Source organism: Anopheles ziemanni, chromosome 3 (genome assembly GCF_943734765.1).
Source record: "Anopheles ziemanni chromosome 3, idAnoZiCoDA_A2_x.2, whole genome shotgun sequence".
Taxonomy (NCBI): domain Eukaryota; kingdom Metazoa; phylum Arthropoda; class Insecta; order Diptera; family Culicidae; genus Anopheles; species Anopheles ziemanni.
In genome coordinates, this window is record NC_080706.1 from 6,741,268 (window position 1) to 6,766,348 (window position 25,081).

A 25,081-nucleotide genomic window follows, 5' to 3' on the forward strand; every position below is an offset into this window, starting at 1 on the left:
CGTGGTCTTTTCAGTAAGGTGACGCAACAAATGCATCGCAACCGGCGATATTTTGCTCCTTGCCTGTTTGGTTCATCTCTATTATGTACAGTCCCTTCCATCGGATGCCTGATCGATCGGTTTTCTTGCCGTTTTTCCTGGCACTATCCAGCCTGCCCGCCCGCCCGCCCACCCGCGCGTCATCCTCCTGTGAGTTTTACTTTACGTTTTCCTACTATGTTGCACAGTATCACAGATTATTTGTCCTTGATTAAGAAAGTATGACGAAAACGAAATAGAAATTAAACGTGTGTGTGCTCTTGACGGTACCCAAAATAAAAGAGAAACAAACGAAAAAAAAAATTGCTAAACATTTGTTACCCTCCTTCAACGGAGTCCCAGGCTTAGTAAAGGGGACATGGTAAGACTACTGGAACGCGCCCGAAACCTCCCAACGGTGGCTCGATTTTGTCCCTTGCAATACACAACGATTGGGTTCTTCTAAGGATGGCGTGTTTTCATCTACTCTACCCTACCGATGTAAACACATGTAGAACAGTTCTTGTGGAGTTTAGTGAAGCTTCCTTTTCGTTCGAATCCATCCCTTCTGTTCGCTGGAAAACATGGCCATCCGTTCGCGGTACAGTTGGCTGACATGGGATACACATTTCTTATGCTTTTCCCTACTTCAAACACTAACGGCTTGTAACTTGTACGTACACCACCTACGGGAAGGGGTTTACCTGAGTTCAATTTAAATATACATAATGTGTATGATTACGATATTGTTCTCTTCCGTTTTCAGTCCTCTCCAGGGACACCTGCCGAAATATCCAGCAAGTAAGGTGACGCCACGCTCTCAGCTCTATTGGTGTGGTTACTTGCTGCTACACTAGACCGATCTGATGTTAGTATATTCCAGTATAACAACGACATGATACACCAAGGATACATACACACACACACACGATCGACACCGACTCAGGAGACACACGAACATACCGGCGAACAATTAATTTAAAAAAAATGCACTATACGTGGGCGTTCTGTTTGACTTTGTGTATGGTTTGGAATATGCAGCCCATGCACCTCGCAGACCGAGGGGGTGGCGAGGGGAACGTTTAGGAAATGGTCATCCTGCCCTCTCCCACCCGTCTAGCAGCCACTGATGATTCCTTCGACCAGCTTCGTCTTCGTTTGCGGATGGAGCCCGTTGACGGTGGCTTTCATTAGCAGGCTGGCGCCGCTCGCCGGGTTGCCGACACCGATGGTCGCCGGGCTGTAGTTGACGCTGATGCTGATCGGATGCAGCGGCGGCAGCTGCAGGAAGCCCTTGCTCAGCAGATCGATCCCGTTCAGGTATGGCAGCAGCGTTTCGTAGTCCACGTTCAGCGGCACGTAGAAACCCTGCGTATGGCAGGCGAAGATCGGCACCGGATGGTAGGAACTGTGATGGTGATGGTGCTGCTGCTGTTGTTGCTGCTGCTGCTGGTGCTGTTGCTGGTGAGCGAACGCGGGGGTCGCCGAAGCGCCGAGCGTTAGCACACCGCCAGCTCCACTTCCGGCGGCCATCAGTTCGTGCTTGATCTCGGTCGCCGGAAGTGGGACGGCGGCGGACGAAGCGGCCACCGTGAGCCCGTTCTTGGCGAGCGCTAGTTTCTTCTCCAGCGGGTGAACACTTTCCGCGACTGCCATCAGCTGCTGACTTTGGTGAGCGTCCACCAAGTGGCCACCAGAGTTGGAAGAGATCGAAGCCAGTTCGCTGCTGGTGGGCGGAAGTTTGCGCTTCAACGAGAGCGGCTCGTCGGAGGAGGACGCAACGGTCGACGACTTCATTGTGACCGTGCTGGATGTCTTCGATTCCGGCGCGGAGCAGAGACTTCCGCTGCTGGTACTGCTACCGTTTGTCATCGGGGAAGCGCGCAGCGACGGCTGGCTCTGCTGCAGATGGTGATGGTGGTGGTCGTCCCCGTGCGCCGACCCTGGACTGCGATCGAGATGGTCGATCGAGTGGCCGTTCTCGTGCGTATCCTGCGAGAACCGCTGCTGAATGTAGTTCTTGAACTTGTAGCTGTTGTGACTATGCTCGTGCTCGGGGGACGCGTGCTCCGAGAGATTGCGCGACCGGATCGTACGCAGGACGCTCTCGTGCTGGTGGTTGATGTTGTTGTTCGTGTCCTGCTGCAGACCGCCGACGATGCGCGGTGGCGACGGGGCGTCGTAGTCCTGCGTCGAGTGGTTGCTCGACGTGTCCAGATGCTGCACACTCGGCGCCGTCGACGTGATGACGGCGGCCTGGGGCGGATTGTTGCTGCTGTTGATGCTACTGCTGCTGGTCGCACTGCGGAAGCTCAGATCCTTCACGTCGTGATGGTCGTTGCTGCTGTGCTCCAGGTCCGACGGGCAGGTCAGCATCTCGCGCAAGTGCTGCCCGATCGGTCCGTTCGCCAGATAGATGGGGCTTCCGCCGTTTGCCATCTCCACACCACATCGCGACTTAATCATTTCACCTGCAACAACAACAAAAAACCACACTCGGTCAGGTAAAGAAAAACTCCCCTGCACTCAAAAACGCCCCATCAACTTACCCTTCATAATCTCATTGCAGTGCTCCTTCAGGTGCGCCACCATCCGGTAGCACATCTCTTCGCCACGCTCGCGCAGCATAAACTTGGCCGCCTCGGTCAGGCAGTCGTTGTACCCGAGCCGGTACTGCTCGCCGCACGATGTCTCCCGGCCACACTCCTGGTTCTGCAGGTTCTTCAGGTGCCGGATCGCCATCTCGATGATTTCCGTCTTCTCCACGCGGCCCCGACCTTTGCGCATGTACTGCTGCGGGATGAGCCGCGAAAGGTCCGCCAGGCAGGAGTTCATCCGATCCCGGCGTCGCTTTTCGATGATCCGGTGTGACAGTGGATCTTGCTGTTGGTGAAACGAATTGAAGATAAGTGTAAGCACGCGTCCTTAAATTGGGACTCGTTCGAAGGTCACATATTCAACCTTGATCTTGAAGGAAAGTCTCAGTCGAGAAAGGGGGATTCCTCTGAACCACGGCTATATTGAACGAAAGGAAGGCGATTCTTCGGAATCTCGCGCTCTTCTCATATCATTTCCCTTCCAACAACAATCACCCATTGTGGATGTCTAATGTATTCAATTGATTGCCTCTCAACCCCGTGTCACGTGTGTGAACACCGCTCGTTGTTTCCAACCGTCTTGGGTGGAGCATTTAAGCATTCCGATACAACAATAAAAAAACGGTGCGCAATTAACACCCCAACGAGGTGTGAGAGTTTGGACATCGATTAGAGGTGCTTTGCGTGCTTTCGGCTGATAAGGTGGCCCCCGGATGAAGTACCCACGCCACACACACACACTTGGGGAGATTAAAGATAGGTCACCAGAGAGGGAAAACAAGCCGGTGTCTGATTCGAATCTCGGCCGCGAACAATCCCGCTATCCCCCCGGCATTTCAAGGAGTGACAACTAGCAGGAGTGTCGGTAGAGATAATTGTTACATCGGCGAGCACCAAATGGGCACTGTTGGCAATCGGACGTTCACGTGTCGCTAGCGCAGAGAGGTCGGTCACGTTTCCAGACCCTCTAACAACGCCCGACACTGGAACGAGGATAATGTTCAAGGTTGTGCCGGGCATTGGTTATCTAGGCTTGAATGAAGGTTTGCAACATTGTTGCGGCCAGTTTGTTCGTTATGGAATGAGAGCATACCAGGAAGCTAAAAGTGAAGTTGACAAAATAATTCAATAAGGCACATAGTAATTCTACATCTCGATTCCGTTTGCTTGTGTAGCCCCGCACAAGTGGCATACATCTGAAGCAAGAAAGACAAACAGATGCTTCTTGTGCTTCCGTTTATCTTCCCCTGGGGTGGAAAAAGAAGTGTGTGAACGTACAAAGAAGAACGAACACGCCTAGTACATACATCCGGGACCGGATCGAGAAGCCACTCGGTGGTGACCCGTAACCATTTTGCCCACTTCGCGGTGGACTTTTGCCTGGCTTGCCTGCTTACCCGTGACGTCTTGCCCCGCCGTCCTGGGGGAAAATCGGCATCGTCCTCGCTGTAGGTGTTGTTGTTGGTGGAAAAGTTGAGCCCCGGTTCGCCGCAGTACGTGTAGCCGGGCACGCTTGCCTCACTGCAAAGTAGAAGAGAGAGAGAGATAATGGCATCGTTACTACATGGAGCGAAGAGACATTGGATATCGTCATCATAGCTATGGTTCTGGTTTGGAAAATATTTGCGTACACCGTCCGTATCGACCGGGAAACGCGGAGCCAATCCCGAACGTTAGGCCGGCTGGTTAAACAGCGTGTGAATTGCTTTCTTAACTGTTTCATGCATTGTTGCGCCGTGAGGCGCCGAAAACAGGTAAACCTCAATACTACCATATTCTTACCACACCGTCTCCTCATACCACAACCCATGTCGATGACCCTACCAATTACGTCAATATATTTAACCCATGGAATGCGATTTTTCACTCGCCACTCGACGTGGTAAACGGGCAGTACAACAGACCACCGGTTTAATGTCACTACATTGTTGCACTAACAACTTCATCTCGGGAGCACGGCTTTGGTGGGGAAAAATTATGCAAGACAAGATAAACCATTTTACCTTGCCCCTCTCCACTCGCGATAGGTATGCGTGCATCATATGTTGCACATGCAGGTCTAGCTACAGTGCACCAAGCCATAGCTCATAATCTTTATTAGAACCCCGTTTACCCCCCCCCCCCCCCCACGGCTCCCGCAAGACGCTTTTGAAATGTTCTCCATTGCGCCATTCTTGAGCGGTAGTGCATGTCGGCAAAAGGCGGCGGAACGAGTTGCAGTTGCCAGGCGAGGCCGGAAATCACTCGACGCCTACGATGATGGTGTCGATGAGAGCATGAGATCATCCAGCGAGGGCTCCGGATGATTGGGCACGGGACCGACCCACCATACCGACCACCGCGGTGACTAATACACATCACACCAGGGGGCGATGAGTCTTCCCGCTTCTGCCCTTTTTGCCCACCTTCCGGAAGGCCCCACCTTCCACCATGGGGCGGCGGTTGATGACCTTTTGCGGTCGGTGTGTGGAGGAATTGCATCCCATCGTACATGGTGTACCGATACTGGTGAGCCCTTTTGCTGGAAGCACACACTAATTAGCGCACGTTTCTGAGGAGACTTAAAGGTGGTTTTGCACCAACACAAACCGTTGACGAACGTGTCAAGTTGTTCCCGTACAATGTATCCTGCCTCAGATTGATGATACAAACGAGAGATAATTATCGGATGGAGGAGTGTTAGTTGGCAAGAATTAGAATTAGAACAAACCTAACACAGGAATAACGTACAAGTGTTGATCTTCTAGGAAAAAGTTGTTCAGCATTTACAGTTTGATACGTTATTTTCCTCTCTCCATTTCGTGTGTGAAATGAACCACGTAATAAAGTGATTCGATGCATGACAAACAGTCCCGTTTCCAATTCCAAGTGCCTCAAATAACCTAATGAACCCAGCGGTAAGCCTTTCCCAAAACAACACCCGTGCTGTGGGAATGCAACGTGACACACCAGAACACTTTGTCTGGCACGTTTTTGCCGGTGGGCACCGAATGGGAATCATACAATCGTACCCTTCCGTGTTTCGCGGCCGTCTCACCCCGCACCGGACCGAAAGGTCCGAGTTCACCTAAGCCGCATTAGCATCGACTGTATCATGCATGCAGCCACCAGTGAGTCACACACATAACAGTCACACGTTTGACGGCATGAGCATGGAAATCGATCGGTGGGTCTGGTGTCCGCCACCCGGAGGGCAGACAGCACCACCACCATCCGGGATTGGTCCCAACGGTCTCTGCAATAGGTCACAAGGACAACCGATGTGTTCCCGCGTCTGGCTCCGGTCGGCACGTGAACTCGCGCGTGCTGTCCGACACGGTTACGCTCTCCCCCTCCCCCCCCCCCCTCCCCTCCGTTTCCCCCCAGGAGCCAAAACCGTGGCCAGATCTTTGGATTTATTTATTTCGATTCGTTAACGGACGAAAAAAGCTTGTTTTTGAACCCGCCGGAAAACGTGAGACCATTTCCAATTGTAATCGGGACGGCGCGATGTGAAGGGGGGTGGAGGGAAGGAAGTCGGGCTCTAGTCAACCACGTGCTCCCGGTGTGGTACTCGGGCGAGGCGTTCCAACCGACAAACAAGACGAAGGAGTGTTCCACCCTTGCGCACGTTACAATGGCCATGGTGTGGAAACCCCGTACCCCGTACATTTCGGTCGGGTCTGCCGCCTGGGAAATAAGGTTAGATCTACAAAACAAATTGTCACATGCTCGGGCGACCCCGGGGCATAGCATAGATGGGATGTTTTGACGGAGTGATAAAAAAAAACCCGCACGCAACGTGCCTCGTCGCTTCTAGCTTTGCCGCACGTGGTGTGGCTGATGCGTTCCATGTTTCGAGCCGCCATTATTCACCAATTATCATACGCTCGGGATCGGGATTTAGGCATTCGGGAGATGTTGACGAAATTGGGAAATCTAAGCAGAGGAAAGTATGGACGGGGATTGCGTTACCCAACGTGACGAGAAAACAATTTTAATTGCGAAATCAAAACACTTTTAACAAGCAATCACTTATGCGTCATGTATGTATCAACATTAATTGCGTCTTATTGTAAATCGTTCCGTGTTACTGTACTGGTGTAGAATTAGTTAGTCTTCATTTTGTGATATCGACTTATCAGTCTCTAAGACGGGTGTCAGTGCTCTGACGCGTTAGATTTTGGCGGACGATATTGTATGTGATTTGACGGATGTGAAGTCGGGTCGTCCGATTTTTTCCGTACGATAAAATCAAAATCGTTGGAATGCTGTAACATTCCAACGTCCGCCCGTCTGTGACAATCCTACGAAATCTCGTTTATGTGGCCGGAAACGAGTACGTTTCAAAATAGTCCTTTCGATGGTGGCAACATCAGTATTCCCCATTGTTGCGTAGAAAAGTAAGGGCGAATAAATAGAACCAGGCTCACATGGTGCACGCTTCCCTCTGTACCTCCGATCTGTTCGGTTTCAAAACAGAATCTTCTCACGCGAATCACGACCCACCTTCCTCCCTCATCCCTAACGGATAGGAAGAAAGGGACGAAGAAACATGCGGCGGCCCGATGACGAAGCTTGGCGGCTGTTTGTACGTTTTTTTTCCCACCATCTTTACACCATGCGAAGCTCACCACAAGTATCACTTTTATGATCCCCTACCCCCCATCCATCCACACCCCCCACCGGTCCCATCCGTTCGGGGGTGGTTGGGATCGGTTTTCGTTATCCTGCGCCACCGACGATACTCGGACCGGCCCCGTGTCTCTGGTAGCTATTTTTAAACCTATCCAAAACGACCGGCAGAGATTAGAACCGACCCCCGACCCCGCCGTTCGGCAACCGTCCCTTTTGGGCCACCGGCCGACACCACCGGTGACGAACGAAAACATACCGCGGATCTGGCCGAATGCCAACAAACGTGACCAACGAAACAGCGCCGCCACAAGTCAGCGCCCCCTCCGAGGACACGATTCGCCAAACCGCAGCACCGGCACCGTAAAACCATACCATGGCAGCTTCCTGCCTTCGGTTGGGTGACTTCTTTTGCTAGTTTTTCCTCGTTTTTTCCCCCCGTTTCGCAGATTGCGAATGCGGGCGTTGGCATTCACTAAACGCTGGCGCTTCGTCACTCGTGTCGTGTTGCAATTTTAATCGTGCCGAACAGTGAACTTTGGGAAAGTTTCCGACTGCCGAAAGGGTGATTTTTCGAAATTTTATACATCTTTCTCAAACAACCGTTCTTCTAAACGAAGTGTAAACCGCAACCGTTAAGAGATAAGAGAGCAAGCGGTTGCTGAGAACTTTCGCATGGGAATGTGGTTTTCATAAGTGAATTATTTTATCAACCACAAACAAATGATAAAGAAGCAAACACGCGATCAGTTGGAGAAAACATTTGGCTACCAGATAAAAAGACACATAATTCTTGGAGGTTTGTCTTCGCATGTGTTCCATTTTTCGACCATATTCGGATCATATACCCCGACACTTGAACGTTGACTTTCCAATCGTTTAGATTTCATTGCATCCTACCGGTGTTTACGGCGCTTATTTGCGACGTCTGGCATTCCTTAGTACCTCTGCGAACCGTTCAATGAAATTCGATGCTGATGCGGTGATGATGAGACGACCGTGATCTAAAATTGGACCTTCCACTTGACGCACCACCCAAGCGGAACGTGAGCGAATAGTCAGCTTTTTCCTTGATGTTCACCACCGAAACACTCTCATGTGTCTTGTGTGTAGAGCAACGTGGAAGAGAAAGGGTTGTAGCCTAACTTATTGAAAGGCAAATCTTATCCTGCTCGCAAAACAATGAACTGACTGGTATCAATTTCACCCCAATTTCGAAGGCATATAAAAACGAACCGATGTTAATGATGCACTCACAGCCAACGTTGAAGCCCACGTTGTATAAACAGATTCTAAACTTATCGAAAAACGCCAACACCGATGAGTGGTTTACGGTTAAAAATAGAATATGCGAAACGGTTGAAAAAAAAACCCCCACATCCAATCGGGCACGTTAAAACCGACAGAAAAACGCACCCAACAGCAGTCGACAGCTCGAAGATCGATCGTGAGGGGTTTTTTTTCTTCATATTTTTAAGGGTAGTGAAAATAATCGTTTTAAGCTGTCCAGAAATAAAGGACGTTTAAAAAAAGATAAGAACAGGTCCCCGAGCTTACAACAAACCCTCTTTGACGCACGTGATGTGGCGGAGCGTTTTGTTGAGAGGGAAAACAGCAGAAAGGAAGAGGGTACACCTACCTCGGAAAGGGTTAATCTCTCACGGCTGCGGCTTGACGCATCGGCTCGGTAACGTTAGACATTCGTTACGTCCCGCTGCACACGTGAGCTCCACAACAACCTGTTGTTGCCGGGGCGCAAACACAGAACGCGCCAAACGTCGCCAATCGATTCCGCGGCGAATGTCGACGAGTGTGCTTTCGGAAAAGTTTCCACAATGCACGGCTGGCGGAGAACGTGCTTATGGCGATCCGGAAGTGTAAAACGTAAAACTCCCGCCCGGCCCTTTATCGACGTTCCGACGTTCGTCATCTGCCTCGTTTACTTTCGATGCCATGAAGGGAAAAACGAAACACACAGTCAATGTTCCCAGTGCAAGCCGCGGTACTTAAGTTACGGCGTCGGCTTCTTCACCGACCGTCGACCGCCGTCTGGCCCGTCTTTGTGGACGTGAGAATTTCGCGACGACAGGAAGCAGAACGTTGATGGTGGCGCATCGGGCGCGTCAATAAACCCGTCGAAGGTTGCGAACCGGCTCCTCGCACGCGGAACACGTCAGCCACACTTGGTGTAAGATTCGCAGAAGACGTTGGATGCATCACGCCGAATGCAATTGCTGCACTTTGTTTACATCTGTGAACGCTCATTTCCCTCGTGACAATTGTATTTTCTGCTGAGGTTGGGGGTTTCTTCCGTGCGGGGATGAAATAACAAATCAGCCATTTTTATGGTCGAACACAAACCCCTAAATGAGCATTTTTATAGGCAATAAAGCGAAATTAAACATTATAAAATAGGATTCAATTTCTCTTTTCCACACAAATAACGGTTCAAAACCACGTGGGCCATTCTAAAAGCGTGTCATTTCGAAACAATCCAGCATAAGTCGCCGGATTTTAGGTGTGCGAAATATGGAGCAGTCCTATCGAAATGAAAGAATGTGCCCTCGATTACCGGGGCGGAAACAACGGGGCGGCCATACACCGAGGGGTGTATTTGATGGCGGCCTAGTCGTCTCACGTGTTGCTTTGCTCGGGAAGGGAAACGAAGGAAAACACAACGGCGCGTGGGGAAAGAAGAAAAGTGTAGTCAAATAGTTGAGGGAACTAAAAAAAAACAACCCACCCATCTAAAACATAAAACGACGACGTCGTCGTGGGTGCGCCGGGTGATCGTTCGCGTTTCCGCATTATGGCCCCCGGCCCAAACATCCACCCGGTGTGCGAACTTTTGCCTCGACGATCGGTAAGAAAACCGCCGTCGTCTTGCGCACGTCGACGCGAGGTGCGCTGCGCAAACCACCCCCCTACAGAACCTCCCCACGCACGCCTCCTTTCCACCCACCCGGCACTGGGCTGGTCGGTAGGCAACAAGTGTTCGAGGAGAATTTGTTTGGAGGACCCATTGGGAGGTAGTGGAGGTGGCATTAGGGGTGGCGTGTCTACGCGCCTTCTCCTGCCACGCACCTTCGCGCCGTCGCCATCTTTGCGCGAAACCCCAACCCCAACCCCAACCGGCGTGTAGTCAAACTGGCGAATCGGAGCGAGATAGAGACGGTTGGCGCGGGAGTGAACGGGACGCAAAGGGTGATACAGCAAGCGAGGAGAAAAAAAGCAGATTCGAATAAATAGCTGTCGAGCGCTACACAAACGTTGGTGGCACGCCAACCATTCCTGCACGTGATGCCGGCGTGGTATTTCTTGTTGCTTTTATTTCCCACTGTGTTTTTTTTGTTTTGCTTGTGTGCTACTGCTTTTCGGTGCGCGGTGCTTGTGCTAACCGTGGCGTATTATGGCAGAGCTTGTTGTTTTTGCCGCCCAACCCCCGTCTGTTGCGCTTATAATCGCTACGTCATGCGCCGTTAAATTATGCACACTAAACCCATAAGCCGTGGCGGTCGTGCCTGTTCGCTGCCGGTTGTTGCGATTAACGGAAGTGTCTCGCGGACCCCCGCGCGCGCACGGTTCGCCATTTGGACCCGGTTCGCCTCCGATGAGTAGTTTGGTTTGGGGTACTTCAATATAGCGAAAACTGATCGCGAAACACTACACACTGTGCGTATGACACGTTTTTGTAGTCTGGATTGTTTTTGGCTATTAATTATCAATCAACAATGTATGCGAAAAAGGGTAAAAGAAAGTTGGGAAGCTTCAAAATCATTGCTTTTACTACAAGAACATACTCATGAACCAGGATGGAAATCAATTAGCTCCATTTTAATCCAAGCAATCTTGTTTAAAATATAAAGATCGCCATGATTAAGTTTCCAATGCAATTAAAATAATTATAGATCATTGGATTTTTACTAATATATTACAAAAAGATTTTGTATTATTTGTTTTAAGGAATAAAATCAATTCAAAATGATTCTAAGACCAGTTGTCATACATCCCAGAGGCGCACAAGAACGATAACTTTAAAAGCAAACCGTACGTGCGTGTAATGAAAATGGCCGATTTACAACACACACACACACACACGAACGAGGCTAGGCAAGAAACTAACAGGAAGATTTTGCAACCCAAGCACTGCTCACATTTCCGTCAATAGATCTCTGCAGCCGGTTGCATTTGCTGCACTTGCACTTGTGCATCGCATACGCTGCAAGACCATGTGAATTTATTTCTTCTTTACTTGCGTTCCCTTTCCACCCGCTTGGTTTTTTTTTTTAGTTTCTCTAGAACCAGCGAACGATCAACTGCTTTCCTGTTATTCCATCGAAGCACAACTGGGCGACAAAGTCGATCCGTGCGGTGGATTAAGAATTAATTCCTCCGCAAAAGCGTACCAATCAATGTCCACTCTCCCGAGTCGACATAAATTAAAGCTGCAAGTTAGCAACAGGACCGAAGGGGGTGCGGGGGATCCGGCTCCGGTTGGGCACGATTGCATTCCATCACGAGCGCATTTCCGTGTGTGAGCCATGCACCCGCATACAGCGCGCTGTGTGCAGCTTTCCCGAGAACTTGGACGTACGACTAAGAATACTTATACGAAAACAAAAATCACTGAACCTGAACCGAAGTGTCCGCTACCCAAACAGGACACGACGGCGAGCGATTTCGTTGTGTGTGTGTGTGGGTGAACCGGTTTTTGTAGCTTGTTTTACCATTTTCCCACTCGGATGGTGTCTCAGGACTTTTGACTCGCCTTCGAACAAAATGTTCGCCCAAAGAGAACAACAACGAGGACTGTTGCAAGTGCAAGCTACAAATCATTTCTAGTGGGAGTGAGACCCGGTCATACGAAGGGGATTGGCCGACTAATTAGCACACACGCACACACCTCGCCGTTGGATAAGTCTAGATCTGTGTCCCTTGACAACAGTCCCCCAGGGGTGATGTTCATTGCGTTTCAGCTCGTTAGACAGCTCGTGTTTATTGTCCGTCCGGAGTTTCAGCTGCACCGCAAGGACACAAGATGTGCATGCGCTCATATTGGTCGAAACCTGAGGCCGAAAAATGGTCGATCAAAATCGTACGATCATGACATCTCCATCTCCGATTGCGCGAGAGAGAGACCCTACGGACGCAGATGGGGACCGGCTAGACCCGTTTGGGTGCTTCTCCGGAACATTGTCGTGTGCGCTGTTGACTTCATCGCCGACGACGACATCGTCAAACGGGTTTTATTTATAGCCCTCATCGACACAACGGGCCACGCAACCAACATGGTACGCTACGTTGATATCGATAGCGATAGAAACACATTTCTCGATCGAAGTCAAATGGACGACACTGGCACGGAACTGTACTGACGAACGTCGGGGGAAGCAGTTAACCTTCGATGCAATGGTATGCTGCTGCCGCTGCTGCTGCTGGCCGATACTTGCCCTAGACCCGGCCATTGCGTTGTCCACGGCCGAGCATATTTTGTCGCTGAACGAGCGGCGATAAAGTTGAGCAATGGCCGATCATGCTTCGTACAGTTTTATTGATCACGGTAGCGGGACTAGAAGGTTTCCTATCGAAATTCTCCCACCCAGTGAAATTGATCCGGCAATACCGGTTTGCCATTTGTGAGAATCATTTCCAAGTTTTCCATAAATATCTCGCGCGTGGAAGAGGAATGCTCCGAGTGCTTGATATATAAAGTAATTTGCACGACGATTGGAGCCGTTCCACCTGACCGATGCACGTGCCCATGTGATCGTGACCGGCCCCGAAGTGGACCAGTCTTGTGAACGCTAGCAATTAGCGGGCGAACGAATCGTTTCAAAACACATTCTTCGCTGGCCGGGGGGGGGATCAAGTAAAGTTTGTGCGTTTATTATTGATCCGCAATTTGTAGCAGGGTGCGAAGGCAAAGGCGCTACACCGGCTGTCCAGGTTTTCCCCGGGTCGGGGTAAGGGATCCAGGTGCTAAGCGATCCGACAAGCCGGGAGATGCTTTTCACACACGCTTGCGTGGCCCCGCCATTTTAGTACCATCCGTTGATGCGCGTGTCGTCGGCCTCGTCCAGTCTCACGTGAGCGAGATTCAGGTCACTTCATGCAAAATGGACTCCCAGGGCGGATGGCAATGGGCAAAACGCCACCCCGTTTTTTTCTTTTTTGCACCCGGAGGGTTTCGAGGTGTTTCAAACATTGGAGCTCCATCAGCCTTCCGCCTCAGTCCACTTGTAGGCAGCACATTCTGGGTCTGACCGAAGGACGACATGCCGAGGTGATGCGGCGGGATGTTTACACAACGCCTAGCTGACAACGGCGGCCGACACCGGGGTGGGAAGGTTTTCGCGAAATTTTTATTCCATTTCGTGCGGGTCATGAGTTGTTGTGGGAAAATGGACGAGGAGCCCTTGGGTTTCAAGGCGTTCTTGGGTGCGTCCAATGGGTTCCGTTATGTTAGCAACCAAGTAAAATTAAAAAGTTACAAAACTATTTAATACAACACACTTTACACGCGACTCACACTTAGCACACGTGACACTATTACAAAAATTAAAAGCTTAACCAAATAACCATCCAAAACATGGGTATACCTAACAGAATACATTACAGTAATTGATCCCTAGACACCACAACGTGAAGCTAGGGCTTCATCTGGGGTGCGCTAATGAGATAAATTCTACTCTCATGAGTTTGAAATTAACTGACACCGGCTACCCTTTCGTGGAGGGTTGTTAACTTTTCGTCTTCGCTCGGCAACGATCGCCGCTAATCACGCTTGGATGCGGCGATGATGCATCTGAACAACAGTTCAGTGTGAACACTTTTTTCCCACCGGACGGAAAATGTGTTTGGCAGATGAATGAAAACCCACACTCGTGCTCGTTAGCGATCGCGTGCCAGAGCCGACGTAGGGTGCTGCTATTTAAATTTTCTACGTGTGAAAATGTACAGTTCCATTAACTCGATGAGTGATTAACAGAAATATATAACATAAATTATAAATATTACAAATCTTAATAACTCACTCGAAATAGAATTAATCAATACTAAATACTTTTATGTATAATAATTTAAGTTTCCAAGTATTAAACATCCTCTCCTGCCCTGGAATGTGCTACTGGTATGTATCTTCTTGCAGCTCTCAAAGCCACTTCCCTGTCCGAAAGTAACCGTGCGCGATGTGAAGTTCAAGAGCCAGCGCTCCGGCACATTGCGCCACCCAACCTCGATAAATTCAACGAACCGTGCAAACAAGGCGCGATCGGTACGCCACTCACACACCACAACCGCGAAACCCGGTCCACCCGGGCTCGGCGACGATCGCGTGATGACGTCGATGCTGGATTGCTTTTAAATGGCAAAAACGTGCGTCCAGCGCGGATGCCAACCGTGGTGCGCAGTACACACTCCTCCGGCGGGGGGTGTGGGGAAGTGGAAGTGGTCATCGCCTCAAAGGAAGGTAGATTTCGAACAAAAAGAGATTGTAGGACCGAATCAAACCGTATAACTTACGGTTGAAGTTTATTTGCAAGTACAACAATGTAAATTTATTTACATTTTAAAACCAAGATAATTGGTATAAAAGAGCACGAGAGAGCTTTTTCAAATAATTACTGTTGATAATTACAATAGTTTGTCTTTTTGAACAGCTCTTTCATTCTATAAACTTCTCAACCTACACCCCGAGCAAACACACAAACGCGGAAATCGATCAGAAATCGTCGTACCGTTGTCTTGTTGTTGTTGTCGTCGTCGTCGCCACCACCATCGTCTTGAATAAGCAATGAGGATAAAAAATAAACGCATAACCACTCACTTGATCACGGCCCCCGCACTCTACCACGCCACCGCCTTTGGCCGTGCCATTCGCTAGGTATTCGTCGTGGTTAGTCAGCGGTTGGAAGGGGTTCATTCTTTGTTCTCTCGCGGTTCTGCGACCAAAGCGCCACGGATAAAACAGAACATTAAGCTGCTGCTGCTATCTTACTTGTGGACACCCATATCGCGAACTGACCGCTGGCGGACTGGAGGCTGGGCCCTGGGTTGAGTGGGGGTAGGAATTTTCGCGAATAACTGGACCAACATTCACCCATACCAGCGAAGGTCAGCCATTGGAAGATCGCTGGTGCGCGAAGCGAAAACAAAAAGCATCAAGCAACCAAAACAAATATCACTTGAAACCCAGCGGAAGAGGCATGGAGCATGGACCGACGGTGGTGCGGGGGGGAAGGCCCCAAACCGAAATAGCCGGTATATCTGAAATCAACGTTCGGGAGGAAAAGGAAAAATGAAGCATAAAAAAAATCCCACCACCACACACACAGCCGACCAGGCATCCGCGCCGTAATGGCCACCGATCACGATCACGGAGACACTTGTGGCTCGATCGCAACAGTGTTATTCGCCCGTTCGTGATTGTGTGGTATTTCTCGGGTTTGGGTTGGTTCTTTTTTCCGCGCATTTGTCTTCTCTTCGGTCACTGCCGTTTCTTCATCTTGTCTTGCCTTTCTAAAAATAGCCACGACACGCATGACCGAAACAAACCGGCCCTCTCCGATCGCCGTTTTTCGTATGCGCGATTTTCGGTGCGGCATGTGTGTCCACGATTTGGCCGTGTTTTTGTTTCGCATGGATCTGCAGTTCAGTAGACACCACCGTAACCAAATTTTTGAGATAAGTTTGGCTGCGGACAATTTCCTACGGAATTGTTGTGTGGTTTTTCATCCCTTTTTTAAGCTTGTTAGATTGTTTGCTTTGTACTCGCAGCATGTGCTAATTTTTTTTCTATGTGGCCACATATGTTATGTTCCTTTAAGTGCTATTTCTGAGCAAAGAATTTGTTGTTGATTCATTTCCTCTGCGCCGATAGTGAGTTTAATCTTTGCACATATTTTTCACACATTGTAACAAATTAGTGTGTAAGTTTCTATTGGAACACCCTGCGCATTAAACGCCTCAGAAACGTGTTGCGTCGTATCGACTCGCACAAAACTTCATTTCAAACGTATTTTTCAACACGATATCATTTGAAAATTCTAACGTGTACCATGCAAGCCATCGATCACGCACATCTCACCCGCTTGCACGGAGAATCGGTATGCAAATCGAGCTATAACTAGACTTTCCCGACAACAACAATCGTGCTTTGCTAGCGATTTCGATCTCATATAATTTGCGTGCCAAAAGACTACTAGTAGTGGCACGAACGAGAAGGATCATCGTGATTGTGATGGGAGAGAGAAACCAAAAACCGGCGAGAACAGCATGCAGTAGTGTATGCTTTGAATGAGGAAATCAAACCCACACCCGCCCAACACATGCCGGTGCACGTGACGGAAAATTTTCAACCTCCTGCCCTCCAGGCGCCGTGCCAGCAACGCCCGATTTTATCCACTTGGCAACATGAGAGAACAAACCAATCCGGTCCATCGTAGCTCCTACGTCAAACGGTGATACATCCATGAGGGATGTGATGGTTAATTGTAAAGATCGTCGATTAAATTACGGTGTATTCTACTTGCGTGTACCTTAGCAACCTTTTTTGTTTTGGATAAATTCTCACAAAGACAAAATGTCGAACAACTCTTTAGCCAAACACCAGGAACCCAATCAGCAATGTAAATTAATTATTACTGAAAATGTCAAATTCAGCATGAAATGTTAAGCAAAGATAAAAACCCAAACTAGTCACACTCTTTTTTATACCATTTAGGGACTGTTGTATTTCATCTATTCGAATCCCACTATAAGCTCGAGTGTGACATTTCAAGCGTGATCGAACAATTCGATCGGGGACGGAAAGCGGTCGGATCCGGAACCGGTTGGTGTTTTTGTTTCGACTTGTTTTGATTTTGTCCGCACCAGTTATGCACCAGTTGGCAGCAAAAGACCGGAAGATTAGAGAATGGGGCTCGTGATAATCGGTACGGAGAGGAGAGCACGATTCGGTGGCGTGAAGTTTTGTCGGCATTAAGCCACGATGCACAGTAAACATAAAATCAACATAAACAAATCAAACGACAACCTGTTGGGTTGGGTACTCGAAACAGAACTTGAGAATGGGACAACCTTGGCACACGCATTCCCAGCTCTCAACAACCAAGCCCTGGTCCAATGGATCTGTTTGAGGAACTCACAGATTTTCTTCTTCAACCCAACCGCGTCGGAACGCTGTGTGAAGTGCGGCAACACACAGCATTCCCGCTCAAGGACTCCATGACCACGTCTGGGGCGTCTTGTCTTGCTCTCGCTTGCTCGCTCGCTGCACCGTTACTTCCACCTTTAACGGGTCGGGTGTATTTTTATAACTGTAGCAAACAAGACCGCCCCGGCATCGCGTGACGAAAACGTGACGCAAAACGGAGGTGCACGCGAGCTGCATTTACCGCTACACACGGCAGAGACACCCGGTGCCGGAAGTTTGCTCTTCGAAGTTTCCGCAAATGGGTAACGTTTACCGCAAGACTCGAGGCAACGATATTTTTAGACGCTGAACGTGGCAGCAGATGTATGTAGAAAGTATCCAGAATCGACCATGAACCACCGTTTCACGCTTCGGGGCGGTATTCTGATATTTTCAATTTAAAAATAAAGCGATAGTTAGGACCCGGTGCCGTAAATAGATTATGATCCCATCGGAAGGTAAACATTTGCTTCACTTTTAAATACCACGAACATTATTATCAGCTGATAACTCTCTTATACCTAAAAGATTCAATTAAAAATCCACAGTTTTAAACATTAAAGTAAGAAATAAAAATCCTTTCCCGTATAACCAAAAATAAAGAAATATGTCCACCCGATAATCTTCGGCCTATCAGGTGACCTTTGATCAAAAGATGGCCGTTTACGCGATGGACACCAGCAGCGATCGTGCCACCGTGTGTAGCCTCACGGAGTCCATCGTCTGGACCGTGCTCGTCTGGAAAGAAAATAACAACAAACATGCAAAAAAAGGGACCCGCAGCAGATAGTGGACCCTCACGTGAACTTAGACCCCCCCCAAAAAAAGCGAATCCGTCTTCTAACCAGTCGAGACTAGCCCAAAAAAAACCCGATAAGGGTCTGAATTCCAAACCGAAGAAGCCGTTCCGTACCGATCGGATTGCGGCCAGCTTTAATCGAGGACTCCAGCAAAGATTCCGAATGCTCTAATGAAATGCCAGCGGCTCTCGGAAGGTTTGGCTTGTGGTTGGGATATTTGTTTTGTTTTGGCTGTGTGCGCTCTCGAGCGAGATTGTGGTTCGCCAATCACGCGCCTTCCGCCGTTGTTACCAGGGGCGAGCTTTTGCGTCGGAATTTTCTAGCGAAATCCATGTCCACCATCTTGACCGGACTTGTCGCTACCTGATAATGGGGAGATATTTCTCTCGTGCTATTTGTCGTCGCACTCGGCGGAGGGAATTGTCTTTGACGTACGCTCGGTCGCTCGCTCGCTCGCACGCTCCCTTCAAGCAAAGGCTTGGCCTTCCCCGGTTCGAGTGGATGCGTTAGTAGCAACCCGCACCCCGTGGGTGCGAAAAACACACCAACGAATCGATTTTCCCTTCCGCACACCGAATTGCGACACCCATCCGGCAACCGGGCGCCCCCATGTTGCGCCACGTTTGTCTGCGCTGTGTCCTCCTCGAGCGCGCTTTGGCCCGAAAACACGAGTTCGAGAGCGTTCGGAAGCGAGGAAAACAGATGAATAAATCTCGTGGCTGTCCACCTCGGCTTGGGGGGACCGTACGGTTTTATCGCTCCTCGAAGATACGCACCACAGCACCAGCCACCCTCCGCCCAGCCGCCCGCTCGGCGTGGATGCGTGCAAAAATAGGATGCACGTTAAAAATAAAACACCGCCCCCCAAACCCAGCCCAAAACCGTAATCACGACCACGAACGTGGCACTGTCAGCTGTGTAATTGGCTGATCGGCTGTGTGCTTGCTGTGTCTTGGCTTAGGAAGATGAACGTTGCGCACAACATCGCAAAGAGCGTCAATTTGTTTGCAAAGAATTTGGTTCAATGGTAAGTCTGCCATAAAGTTTGTTTTTAGACTCATTTAATCTCTGCAGATAGCAAAAGTATTACGCAGGATCAGAGGTGAACACTCCCAGTTGTAATATGCTAGCCACATTAATTCGCGTGTTGAAGTTATGAAATAAGGAACACCACTGTCCTACTGGCGGTCATAATCATCAATTGCTATGATCAGGATTTCAGACATATACTTCCAAGATACCTTATCATCAAGACATCAGGTGTTATCAAACTGGCACACGAGCATTGGGACAGACATTGTACAACGCATACACCGTATCGAAGATAACCGGAAACGCAACGATCCAACGAAACGATAACATTACATGCCACGCTACCTAAAGTCTATGCCGTTCTGGCCGGAGCCATTGGCCAATATTTGAACTTCCCGATTAAACCAACGGGCCTCACCACCAATGCACGACCCTTGCGAACAAGCCGGAGAACGTGATGACACCGGCTACCCATTTCCGCAACCCCCCTTTGCACCCCGCGACCCGACGATATCTCAATCTAATCTCGCTCGCGCACTGCGCCGCCATTTGTTGCGCGCCGATCGGTGGTTGTTGACGACACATGAAGCAGCACCGATTTCATCCGGTCCGTCCTCTATCGGCTGACTCATGGCGGATCACGTGATCAGCAGAACAGAGCGCGGCCGGCGGCTGCAACGGCACCACACCAGTTTGCACCGGGAACAAGGGCGACCGCTCGACTCGGCGCGCGATTACGGCGGATTTTGTGCCGGAACGTTCGTACGGCGATCGTCTCCGTTTTTTTTTTTTGCCAACCCCCTCCCCCGGGTGTTGGTCGTGGTCAAACGTGCCGTAATCAGTGCTGGAGTCCGGGCCCCAGGGTGACGAGTATGCGTGCGTGAGAAAGCAAGAGCGAGGTGAGGCCAAAAGGCGAAGAAAATATGCAGTTACTACACGCGCCTAAGCGGTCGGGCTGAACTTTGGAAACGTTTTCTGCGTCCCTGCCGATTACGGAGTGTGTTGTGGATCCATCGGTTCTGGAATAAGTTCACCCAAACACATCCACTGTTTGTTTGCTTCGGGCCAAAGAAAACAAAACACACCCTTCGTTGGTGGCAGAAGTGAGTCCGTTGCAACTCACGAATGGTACGTTTGTGAGCTCATGTACCAATCGCAGATTGGAGTAAGGCAGCAAGGAACCACAGGGGAGTTCAAAGTATCATAGAGTAGCTGATATGGATGGTGTATGTAGCGGAGGATGATACCAACATGGAACGTGGTTCGTATAGAGAAGATGTTGCCACGCATCTATCTGGAGTGCATCTGCACCGATCCGTAAAATATGTAAATCACAAGTCATTCAACTATAGCATCATAGGGAAAACAAATCACTTGCTGATATCTCGTTGTAAATAATCAGAAATGTCAATTTCAAAAGAGTTCTAGAATCCAATATTGTAGTATGTCTGACGACTTCCATTACCAGAGGTTATGTCACCTGCAATGGCCTTAGAAAGAAGCCTAAAATGCAGGTGGATATATGCATCTCGTCGCGATATTGGACCAAAAATACTTGATTACCCGGTCTAGGGTGACAAACTCCCATTGAAGAGAACAGAACAAGCTCCTGACGAGCCCAAATTCCTTGGCAACAATCAGAAACCATTGCTCTTGAACACTGATCGCACGCAAAGCGCTGCTGAGCAGCAGGAAAGAAACCTCACGGGTCGGATCACCTGACGCCGTACGTCTTGATAGGACGAATGGCCAACGGCGAAGAACTTGGCGTATCATCGCCGAGCACAAATACGTCCCTCCCGTACACCGTAGATCGTTCCACACGTGATAATGCTTCGGGGAGTGTTATTGTTGCCTGGAAGTCGGCTTTTCTGTGGCACCATCCGTCGCGCTCTATCTCCTCATCCGTGCTATTCACCCCCAGGGTGTGTTCGCGCCCGAGCAGATAGCGAGCAAATGGGGAGGGGGATGAATAGATGGTGCAGTCCACTTATCAGCGCCAGAAATAGCATCACCAAGACGGGCGACCGGTGGCGACTTCGGAACACAAGGCGGACTTTCGGTCCTCATCGGTCGACGGAGAAGAGGCAAGTTCGAGAGTGACCCGCGGGTGACATCGTTTCGGTGAAGCAGTTAAGCCTACGTGACCGAGTGATTCCATTGTCTATTCCACTTCGGAGCCGCTGGAACCGGGGATCATCATCCGCGACGGGGACGAATCTGTCGGAAGCGGGATGTAGGATGTGTTCATCGAGCTTGCCTGGTGGATTCTTTCGGTTCCAGCCCGTAGAGAGATAAGCGCGTACACCAGCGGGCACCACTTGGCCACGTTTTTGCGCTCGGCTGTCGGTTGTCGGTGTGTGCGGGTTCGCGACGCTTATCGGTCGCGCGCGGTCACACGCTTTCAGTCGTCCGTGGGTACAGTGTGTTGTTGATAAGCTACACTCCACGTCGGTACAGAAATATACTGGTCTACGTGTGCTCTCGCCGACCGTTATCAGCCGTATTTGTTTGCACTTTCCGTATCAGTAGACAACCATTTTCCTACACCCGCCCGTCCCCTAGCGAGGGGAAAGGGTGTTGACTGAAATCCGCCGCGATTTCAAGAGAACGAAAGAAAAACGAAAATCCTTCCCTCGACGGGTTGACGTCAGACGATTCGAGTGCTTTCCTTCTCCTCCCTTCATGAGGCTGGTGTAGAGGGGGGAGGTAGTATCCGTCGATTCAAAAACAGGGAAGCGGTACCCCACGAGAACGTTGTTGGGGCCGAGTTTGCGAAGGTTGTTTAATCCTTTCCCGGCCCGACACGTGACCATCGAGGGCTTACTTTGGGCATTAGAGCTAGGCCGTTAATGCCACCGGTCTGTGGGTTCCCTTCGGGTCCAGGTACCCGCACTGCCTCCACCAACCTACCCGAAAGCCATTCGCATGACGGTGGGAATGGGAAGCGTATCAGCAAGTTGTCCATCAAATTAACACCTGCAATTGTGATGATCATTCGCCTGCTTGCGCAACTCGTGCTGCCTTCGCTGAACACGATCCAATAAAACAACCATTAGGGTCCGCTAAATCTTTGTACACACGTGTGTCAGATTTCTAGAAGGAATTGGTGAGGGCTGGAAAGAGAACCGAGGATCACAACATGTTGTTGTGTGTTTCGTTTAAAAATATCGTTGTACGTTGATCTACCGTTTCGATTCCAACTCCTGTTTGTGATAACTTATGCAATCTTTACGATCCTGTGCGTTAATCAAACATTTTCCCTTTCTTTAGATAAACTCTGGCGTCGGTACCAACACAGCGGCTAGTCAGAATATACCGTTTGCGAGAGGCATTGAGATAACAGTATCGGTACGACTAAAAATTGGCAAACAATAATCCATTTTTACACATTTTTCTCCGCTTAATCGGTGCGCCGAGAAGGAAAACACTTGACCTGATACCGCAAAACCGACAGCGCGACGCAAACACGCGGATAATTTCCGACCATCCGACGTCCTACCCGGTTCCGTGCCGATCGTCTCGAAGACCCGATTGTTCGGAGGGGCCAGTTTTCCGCCGCGGTGCCGTTGCTCTCGATCGCACACGCAAAAACCGGTCCACCGCCGGGCCGGCAACCTTGACAGAGGTCAAGAATTTATCCGTTCCGACGACGTGCTCGACGAGCCGATATGTTTCCCCATGTTTTATTCGATTTACTTTTTTGTTTCGCCCCCTCGCCTGCTTTTTGTTTGCGAACATTTTTAACATTGCAGCCAGGCGCCAGCTCGGTAGCTCGGGGTGGCGATGTGAGGACAGCTACAACAAAAAAGAAGGGGGAAAAGCACACAGTTTTGAAGGCGCCTTCGTCCGTTGAGTGGGACGATTGGGTCGATTCGACTTAAGGAAACTTGACGATTGCTTTTTTTTCTTGAATAAGGATGTACAATTATTTGATTTAGTTTAGTGACAAGAATCTTCTTTGCCACCATAAATTTGGTCCAACATAACGTCCTACGTACCTTTCATATTTCAAAGAATGCGGTCCATGACCGTTAGCTGCTTCCCAGTATCCCTCCATGTTCCGGTGGGTTCGGACACCTCGATGCACCTACGATGAGCTCCAACAATTTCCTCGGTGACGTCGGTATGAAGCACTCAGGTCGGGAAATTCCACCACCACGGGAACACGTCGATGACTCAAGGCGAAACACTTGCACTGAACTTCCTTGGAAGGAAACGCTTAGCTTGGCGGAAATGGAAGTCCCCGCTGGAACTGGCAAGCGTGTGACGCACACCTAGTGCCACGGTTTTCGATCTTTCCAACACCGATTTCAAGGAATGGACCACCGCGAGAACTTTCACACTCCCGCACTTAACACTCCTTACACCCCTCACCACACGCTTCCGGAAGAACTGCGAATCCTTTCGGATCTCGAGAGAACGAGAGAGAGAGTCTAACGGTGACGTTTGGCTGCTGAGTCAAGTGTTTCTGGTTCTTGGTAGGTACTGCTTTTTTCTCTCTCTAGATTTTCTTCACGTTCGACGGGATTTTCCACAACGTACGGGCACGAGCAGCTGTTGAGCACGCCGGGTTCCGAGACGCTGGGTGTCAGCCCGCGGGGCCTCTCTACACACTACCACCCCCTTGGATGCGGACCGCCGGCCGATGTCGATGTTGCATGCGCGCCCGTTGCTGGAGCGGTGCTGCTGCTTCCGGTCGCTTCCGGGCGTCGTGCGGTGTCCTCCTCGTGCCGGACCGTCCGTCTATGATGTACCACACGGAGCAGAAGTGGGTGTAGCGTGGCTTGCGGAAAAACGAACGGACACGCTTGTTGTTGTCGAGCAGGAGCGAATTCTTCCCGGTCGCTGCCACCTTACACATGAAATCCGTTGTGGGGGAAATTGTCGCGGCGAAAAACGAACCAAAAAACAAAAACCCAAGCGAGCAGGGCTTGCGCTCTGTTCTTATCGGTGCGCACTTGTCACGGTGCAGCACTTGGGCACTGTCAAAAAATTAACTCAAGCAACACGCAGCACAACCACTCGCGCCAACTGTCAAAGCACAACCGCCTACTGTGTGCTGGGGTTTCGCACTTTTCTCGCCCACACGCACGGGGGTACCGATGCTTCCGGTACCGCTTTTCACCGGCACACTGGTGAAAACAATTATTTTATTATGTACTTGACACTGGAATTCACAAAAAACTTATACATGAAGGCGGTTTTCTCTGGACCTGGCCGGCGCGGCGAGTTGAGGCACACACGGGCGAACACGGTCACGGCAAGTTGGCGCTAAATGCACAGCCCTGCACACTACCCCGATTGCACGCAGAACTAACACTTTGGGGTGGGTTTTCCCTTCGTTTTTTTTTCTCTTTTGCGTTACCGAACTTCCGGCACCGTGGGTTGGCGATGGGGGGAAAGTGTTTGCGCTGATTAGTGACGAAGTGACTGAAAACTGTGCTGGTCTGACCGATACCTTCTTTATTTTTTCTCACTTCGCCAACCACTGTTTCACTCTCCTGCCTGCTCTCTTGCTCTTCGCACTCGCAGTTAGCAATTTGCGACCAAAATAGACCGGCCCACCGGGAGGATTTTAATCAATAATCGCACACACTGCTCCTGGACGACCGTGTATTTGGTGCAGGACAATTTTTCCTAGCGGCGCCGAACGGGCTGTCGGTGAATGCACTTGAATGCCGGGTAGCAGGAAAAAACTTATAATCGACTCCGATCAAATTTTCTTTCCGGACACTTTTATACTCTTCCTGCTTGCTTGGGACTCGCCCGCGAACTTCACTGAACAACGGTGATGACGTTGGAAGCGTCTCGACCCGAGAGGGTGG

General features: G+C 50.0%; 1 protein-coding gene across 1 annotated transcript; it reads right to left on the reverse strand.

Annotated features, from left to right (window-relative positions):
• Positions 1-1,134: 1,134 nt before the first annotated feature.
• Positions 1,135-23,322, reverse strand: LOC131287294 (transcription factor cwo). The gene is made up of 4 exons (XM_058316329.1): positions 23,255-23,322; positions 4,013-4,136; positions 2,568-2,901; positions 1,135-2,489 (listed from the first exon to the last, which is right to left on the reverse strand). The coding sequence occupies exons 1-4, from the start codon at positions 23,311-23,313 to the stop codon at positions 1,135-1,137; spliced, it is 1,872 nt and encodes a 623-aa protein (XP_058172312.1). The 5' UTR covers positions 23,314-23,322.
• Between the last annotated feature and the right edge of the window lie 1,759 nt (positions 23,323-25,081).

Bases quoted from the DNA above. Each gene is read 5' to 3' on its own strand.
- LOC131287294 (XM_058316329.1), bottom strand. From the start codon at position 23,313: ATGGAGGGATACTGGGAAGCAGCTAACGGTCATGGACCGCATTCTTTG. The intron at 4,137-23,254 runs GTACGTAGGACG...TCTACTTTGCAG, and splicing joins CATTCTTTGAAATATGAAAG to TGAGGCAAGCGTGCCCGGCT. The intron at 2,902-4,012 runs GTAAGCAGGCAA...TTTCACCAACAG, and splicing joins GGCGGGGCAAGACGTCACGG to CAAGATCCACTGTCACACCG.